General features: G+C 62.8%; 1 protein-coding gene across 2 annotated transcripts in view; it reads right to left on the bottom strand.

The window, feature by feature from the left end:
* Nucleotides 1–7,196, bottom strand: part of ADGRL1 (adhesion G protein-coupled receptor L1) — a 29,029-nt gene that overhangs the window by 10,470 nt on the left and 11,363 nt on the right. For both annotated transcript variants that reach the window (XM_044911267.1, XM_021705447.1), the window contains 6 exons: nt 3,300–4,100; nt 2,117–2,431; nt 1,294–1,397; nt 807–992; nt 475–513; nt 114–297 (listed from right to left, as the gene is read on the bottom strand). In XM_044911267.1, the coding sequence (XP_044767202.1) occupies nt 114–297; nt 475–513; nt 807–992; nt 1,294–1,397; nt 2,117–2,431; nt 3,300–4,100 (1,629 nt within the window). The remainder of the gene's footprint in view (nt 1–113; nt 298–474; nt 514–806; nt 993–1,293; nt 1,398–2,116; nt 2,432–3,299; nt 4,101–7,196) is intronic.

The raw sequence follows: 7,196 nt of genomic DNA, 5'->3' as shown, positions 1-7,196 counted from the left end.
CTTTCCCCCCAACTCATGTGCATGCTCGCTCGCTCGCTCACTCTCAAATAAATCTTGGGAAAAAAAAAAAGATTCGCACCTGAACTTGCCCTGGGCACAACTGCGGCACTCACCCACATTCTGTTTGGCAGCCAGGAAGCGGGCAGGCTCCCTGACATTGTCGGCCAGCAGGAAGGCGCCCTCCTCCAGCACATCCAAGAGCATGGTGGCTGTGTGCACCTGCTCCGTGGCATTCATGTCCTTCCAGGACTCCAGAGCCTCTGGCCGCAGCAGGTTGTCCACTGTCTCCACCACGGCCTAGGCAGGCGAGGGGGTGGCACCGTGAATCCCCCCCCACCCTCCAGTTCCCTGGGCTGGACTCTGACTCTGCATACCCTCCTCTCAGCCTCCATCCCCAGTGTTGCGTGGGGTGTGTCCACGTGATGAGGGCTGCCTCACCCCCTCCTTGGCCGGCAGGAACCCTCTGGGCCTCACCTTGATGTAGTCTTTGCAAGTTCTCTCCCGCTTGTGCATCTGAGAAAGGAGATGGAGGTGCTGTCAGCTTTCCTAATGCCAACATGTCTGGGCCCTGGAGAGCTGGCGCTTCCGCAGCTGCCACCAACCCATGGCTGGGTGTGAGCAAGACCCGATCCTAAGGGACCCTCAACCCTAAGGCCCATCCAAGGGCAGCTCAGGAGGAAGATCCAGTATGCCTAGGATCAGTCCTCTCCTCTCTGACCACCTAGCTTGGAGGTACCAGGCTGGACTCTTCTTGAGCCCTCAGGGTACCCCCCACCCCCGCCGCTGGCCCCAGTGCCGTGCCCCACCTTGTTGTAGTTCTTGCCCGCTGACTCGCGCTCAATGGGCCGCAAGGCCTGTAACTGGGCATCCAGAATATCCAGCAGCTGCTCCATCAGCTTCACGGAGGAGGACACGTCACCCGCATAGATGGAGCCTCGGGTGTGACGGGCCAGCTCGCTGGCAATGTTGGCTGCATTCTCCCCACTCTTGATCTGTGTGAGGTGGGAGCAGGGGCCCCAGACCCTCAGAGACCATCTTGCTTCCCACATATTCCCTTTTCTCCGGCCCAGCCTGCTTGGCCCCTCTCCCCCCTCCCTCTCTGACCCCTTCCTCCTCCCCATCCGTCTCTTCCCTCTGTAGGCCAGGGAGGGGACCCACACAGTCCTGGCTCCCAGACCTGCCCGTTGGTCTCCCCAGTTGCTCTCCTGCCCCCAGTGCGCCCTTTGCCCGGCCACCCAGGGCCCAGTGTGTGAGCAAATGTGCCGATCTGGGAGGGACAGCTGCTGCTGGTACCTTCTGGGCCACCTGGTTGACCCAGGGGGAGGTGCAGTTGCTGAGGTCAGGGCCCCGGGGGTTCCAGAGCCCCAGGGCTGGTAGACACTGGAAGGAGGCAATTCCTGCAGGGACAGACAGACAGGAACAGAGAAGGGAGCCACAGGGAAGGAGAGAAAGGGGGGCCATGGCAGGGAAAGGAGATGACAGAGAGGGGGACAGGTAGGTGGAGAGAAAGGTGAAGGAAACACGGAAGACCAGACATGAAGAGGGCCAGACAGTCAAGAGAGGTGTCACTCGGAGGTGACATAAGCTACCCCTTACTTCTAAGCTCCCCCTCTTGGCTCCTATTCCTTCCATCTTTGCCTACCAGAAATGGAACTTTCTAGCGAAGTCCATCTTGTAAGCCCCTTCTCCCTTACGCCCCTTCAGACCCTGCCCTTGGATCGCATCACTTAAGAGCATGTGCTCCCGGCCCCACCCCATCTGGCACTTCAGTGGCTCTCCGGACTGCCACTGGCAGTCTCATCCCGAAGCCGGGGGGCCCAAGTCACCTCCTGTGGGCTCCCTTCATGGTCTCCCTGGCACTGCAAGAGGGGACAGGGCAGGGGGACTCACTGAGCTGCTCCCGGGCCCTGAGAGCTCTGCTGCGCTCTGGGAACACAGCTGCAGGTGTCAGGCGCGACCCCTGCCCTCAGAAAGCCCGCACTCTGGCCGGGGAGGCGAACAGGTGCATCTGGGCTAAGCTGAGAGGTGGGATGTTCCCTGGCCCTTCCCGGGCCAGACCAGGTTCGGCCCCTCCCCAAGCCAGCGCCTGTGAGGTGACTGCAGCCTCTGTACTCACCGCGGGTCCCCTTAGGGCAGGGCCTCTCAACCAGCATGCCCTGCTGGGTGGCTGGCCATTGGACCCGCCGCACCTCTCGAGGTTCACAGAAGAGCTCTGGGGACACGTGCAGATTGGGGGCTGGGGGCCGCCGGGTGCTGGGAGCCAGGGCTGTGGCTGGAGGCAGGTCAGGTCCCAGCTGGTTGATGGCGCCCACTGGGTGTGTGGTGAGGGGCACTCGGCGGAGCGGGGTGGTGGCTGCGGGCGAGGCCGTGCTGGTGAGGGGTGTGGGTCGGGCTGTTGTGGTCGTGCTGAGAGGTGGGGAGGTGGCTGGGCCTGGAAGGGAAGAGGGTATACAAGACAGTGTCACCCCATGCCCGGGGCCCCGCCATGGTGTGCCCAGGCATGGGGTCCCTTGCATTCTAGCATCTTCCCCAAAGTGGGAGGATATCCTGGTCCCCCTGGGTCTGGAAGATCTCCCCTGGCCTCTCTCTGCCCCCAAGACCATGTAAAGCATCAGAAGGCAGTAGAAATTCACTTGAGTGTAGCCTGAGGTCTGAGAGTAACCAAAGAACGGGCCAGGGAGGGGATGTCTGAACACAGCCACCTCCCATCCTCATTCTACTCTCACTCTGGTCCCTGTAGCCTGGCCGAGTCCCTTCCCTGTGCAGGCCTTAGTTCCCCATTATGCAAATGAGGCTGGGCTGCATCAGGCACCCCAGCGCCCTGGGGCTGCTCAGAGCCGGCTGAGGGCCGCTGAGAGGGCGAACAGAGACTGCAGAGGGACCCTCACCCTCAGTGCTGGCAGCTGGGCTTTGTTCTGTTTCACGGGCACGGGGCTTCCACCCAGGGTTGCGGCTGATGAGGGTTCCGGGGCTAAAAGTGCACAGGCCCCTGGGAGAGGCGGTGCAACTTCGTGGTCCACAGTTACTCCTCAAAGGAGTAAACTAACCGCCCCCCAGTGCCTCAGTTTCTTCATCTGTAAAACGGTAATAGCCCTCCCTACCTCGTAAACTGACAACCGAACGGGTTAACTGGGAACCGCTTAGACCAGCCTCTGGCCCAAGCTGCGCGACTCTGCGACTCTTACCTCCAGGGATCCCCGGGGACCACCTCCAGATCCCAGCTCTCAGCGCACAGCGGGCTCCCCCCCACCCCCGACCCCTGGGGCTGAGGAGGCGGAGCGAGGGAGAGCCATCCCTACCGGCACTGGGGTCGGGCGGCCCGAACTCCAGGCTGTAGCGCACCACGAAATAGTTGTTCCAGACGTAGAGCTGGTTGTCACGAGGGTTGTAGTCCACGGAGGAGACGAACTGGTAGGGGTTGGGGAAGGCCAGGCTGACCGGCTCCTCGCGGTTGGCGTTGGTGTTGAAGGCGTAGTCCACGCGGTTGCCGGCCGCCTCGCTGTCGTCGTCCACGTACACGGAGCGCAGCACGTACAGGACTCCGCACACCATGAAGGCGTTGGACGCCGAGCGCTTGTCGTAGCCCGTCTCCCACGTGCCCTCGAAGCGCAGCGTGTAGGGGTTAAGCTGGCTCACCACCAGGCGCCCGTTGTTGCCCTCGGTGGCGTAGATGACCCACAGCCCGTTCTCGTCCACAGCCAGGTCGATGTCCGTCTTGCCCCCCCAGCGGTAGGGCGACGTGTCGTGGTAGTTGGCCGTGTTGATGACCGTCTCCCCGCTCTTGATGCGTGTGCGCAGATCGTACTTGACGATGTTGCGCGTGCGCTCCTTGTTGTAGAAGACCGCGCCGTCGTAGACCACGAAGCCCGTGCCGTCCACGCGGTTGGGCAGGCGGTAGGTGGTGGTGTGGCGCGCGGCCACGTAGTCCTCCCACGAGGCGTACTCAGTCAGCGTGTCCGTGCGGTAGGGGATCCAGGGCATGACGTAGATGCGGTCGCCCGCCTGCAGCGGGTCCTTGCACCACGCGCCAGACTGGTGTTCCGACTCGTGCGTGGAGGTGGGCTCCAACACCTTCTGCAGGGTCCCTGGGCACACGAAGACTGGGCCGGGCGGGGGGGCGGGGCGGGGAGGACACGGGGAGAGGAGGAGCAGAGGCGAGGGAGGGGGAGAGAAAGAGGCAAGTTGGTCACGCGGCCTGGGGTAGCCAGGCTGTCCCCTCCTGCTGCTGCAGTCACGGTTGCTTGGTAGGGCTGGTGATGGGAAGGGGGTTTCCGGGCTGGGACCCCTGCCCTGCCCAGCTGCCCCTCTCCCTGGAGATGTGAACCCTGGAGGCCATTAAGAGCAGGGTTAGTGGGGGGAGGGGGGAGAGGTGGTGCCCCTCTTTCCTTCCCTGGCTGCTAGAGACCCCACAGGCTGGGGACAAAGGGTTTGGCAAGAGCCCTCCCAGACTTCCTCATGTGCCTTAAGTGGGGGCGGAAAGATCTCACTGGTGGCTTTGAGATTCCAGGGACTCAGTGCCCTGCTCCTTCGCCATTGTCAAAGCCCCCTGTGGAAGAGCTAGGGTCCAGGGTCCCATCTTTCACCAACCACACCAGGACACAGGTTTTTGTTTGTTTTCTTCCCATCCACCCCCCCAACCTGCAAAAATTGCAAGGTAGAGTGATGTTTCCGTACCCACTGTGGGTATCAGGAGTGCCCCCCGAGTCCAGGGTAGAGGAGGCACCTAAAGTTCCTGATGCAGCCTGTGCCCGCCCCCCACACACACCCAGTACCCACACAATCAGTAGGTGAGGAAGGGTTTTTGGAAAAGTCCAGCCCCTCCCTCAGGGTGCCCAGCCCTGCCCCCAGCCGGCAAGGTCTCTCATGGGGTCTGTTCAGCAGCAGACACTGACACTGGTGCACAGGGGTGGGGGAGGTTGGGGGACATGGGAAAGGAGGGGGCTCCCCGGGAGAGCTGGGGAGGGGGGAGGAGAGCTGCGTGGAGGGAAGAGAGACAAGGTGGGGGGCCTCGGCGAGGTCCTGGCTCCAAGGGAGGCACGCTGGAGACCACCTGGGAAGAAAGGGTTAGTGCTGGCGAGGAGAGAGGGGTGAGCAGAGAATTCACTCCAAGGCCCAAGCCCGACTGAGGGTCCCTCGGGGGGGCAGTCCCAGGTCCAGCTCAGAGGGGGCAAGGGAGGGAACCAGGAGCTAGGATAAAGACCCAGCCCGCCCCAGCCAAGCCCCCCCACCCTCCCCTGCCCCGGACCCCGATTTACCTGCGACCATCCCCGGCTCGGGAGGAGGGACCAAGGCAGCGCTGATGTCAGAAAGGTGGGGGGCCCCGCCCCACCCCCCCATTCCCTGAAAAGGAGGAAAACCTCAACTGCATCTCGTTGGCCGCCGCTGGCCTGCCCACCCTTGCCCCATCACATCCCAGGGCCACCTGCTCCTAGCCTCCCCTTACTGATCCAGTAGGGGTCTGGACTTGGGAGTGGTGATGTCCAGATACCCCTCCATCCAGGATGGCTGGGCCTCCCTCTCACCTCCCTGCTGAACCCACAGACAGGCCAGGGGGGAGGGTTTGCAGTGAATTCTCTGCTCCTGCTTGGCCTGTCACCAAAGCAGCTGGCCACCAGGGGAACAGGGAGGGCTGGGACCTGGTGTGGGCTTGGGGGGGCCGCCCCAGTGGCAAGAGGGTCATGGACAGGCACCACTCCTCATTCCCCCACTTCCAGCCTCACTCTGACAGGCTTAGGTGGGGGGATACCTAGCTCTCCCTTCACAGCATCAGGGGACAGCTAGGCCCGAGGGGCCCCAGGTGCAAAGCGGCCGGGAGCACACCTTGTTTTAGGAAGGGGAGGGGAGCCTGGGACCCAGAAGTGAGCAGGAACCGGAGGGATCCTGGCTTGCGTCCTGGGGCTCCACCATCTCCTTGTCCCCAGTGCCCTGAGGAGTTGGCCTGCACCCTGTGTCCAGCACACCTGGCCTCCACCTTTTTCCTCTGTGCCCAGGTCTCCCCTCTCCCCAAGCCAGGACCCCTGCCAGCTCTGTGGCCCCTGAGCAGACACGTCTGTGTGTGTGAGGGGGCGGTGGGAGGTCTCAGAGCCTGACCTGGTCAGAAGGGTGTGCAGGAGGAAAACATGGTTAGAGGTTACCCTGGGGAAGGGGGAGAAGATGAGGAAGGGTCTGCCTGGGGCCTTTGACAGTAAGGACCCCTCCCCAGCACCAAGCTCCCGACACCTCCTCTTCCCTCCCCCCTTCCCCCCTCCTTGAAGAGAAAAGATCCAGGGCTGCGGTATCCAAACCACCACCGGCCTGTAAGAAGAGTGCCTGGTACTGGGTGCGAGAGAGACTCAGGGAGAGAGAGAGTGGCGGGGCAGCGAGGGTCGGGGCCTGGGCTGGCTGTCCAGGCCTCTCTGAGATGGGGGAGGGCAGGGGGAGGGGAGCAGCTTGGAGGGACCCCGCCCCACCTTCCTCGAAGGGGATGCTCCACAGACCACCGTAATTTCAAGGCAAGAGCGATCCTGCAAGGAAGGCTCACCCCGGGCCCTGTCCCCGAGGCCAGCCTTGGAGCTGTCAATTTCCCCCAAATTTCAGGGGAGGTCTGGACCATCCCCAATATCCCACCCTGGAAGTTCCTCCACTGCAGCCCCTCCCCTCTCCAAATGCCAGGGAGAGCTCCGCCCACCATGGAGTTTTCCCGGTCCCCTGCTGAGGGTTAACCCTGCAAGAAATTACGGTGCTCATGGAAGTCCCCAGACCGGGACTATACCTCCCCAACCCCCTTCTCCCTGGTCCTCTAGCCAAAACAGCCCAGAAGAAACCCTGACTGCAGCTTCGCAAGTGTTTCAGAACCAGAGAAAACGTTCCCCCACCCAGCGCTCCCCCCACCGTGAGGCCCACTCCCGCCCCGTCGCCCCCAGTTTGGCAGACTGCCCTCCCAGGGCTGGGGGCAGCTTTACATCCCTCCCCTGGGCTGCCCCCCCACCCCCCGCCCCGGCCGGTCAAGGATGGGGGTTGGGGGTGGGGGAAACTGGTGCTCCGTGCTCCAAAACAGCTCTGGGCCTTGGAAATGCCAAACCAGAAAGAACTTATGCCGCCAGGAGCCCGAGAGATAGAAGGAATCTGCTCCCCAAAAGGAAAACAAAGGTGTCCCCTCCATCCCGCCTCCCCTGAGCCAGACACGTGGTGCAAAAGTTGGGGCAGGAAGAAGAAGA

The sequence above is a fragment of the Neomonachus schauinslandi genome, chromosome 1 (assembly GCF_002201575.2).
Source record: "Neomonachus schauinslandi chromosome 1, ASM220157v2, whole genome shotgun sequence".
Lineage (NCBI taxonomy): Eukaryota > Metazoa > Chordata > Mammalia > Carnivora > Phocidae > Neomonachus > Neomonachus schauinslandi.
This window is presented reverse-complemented; position numbering and strand designations above follow the sequence as displayed.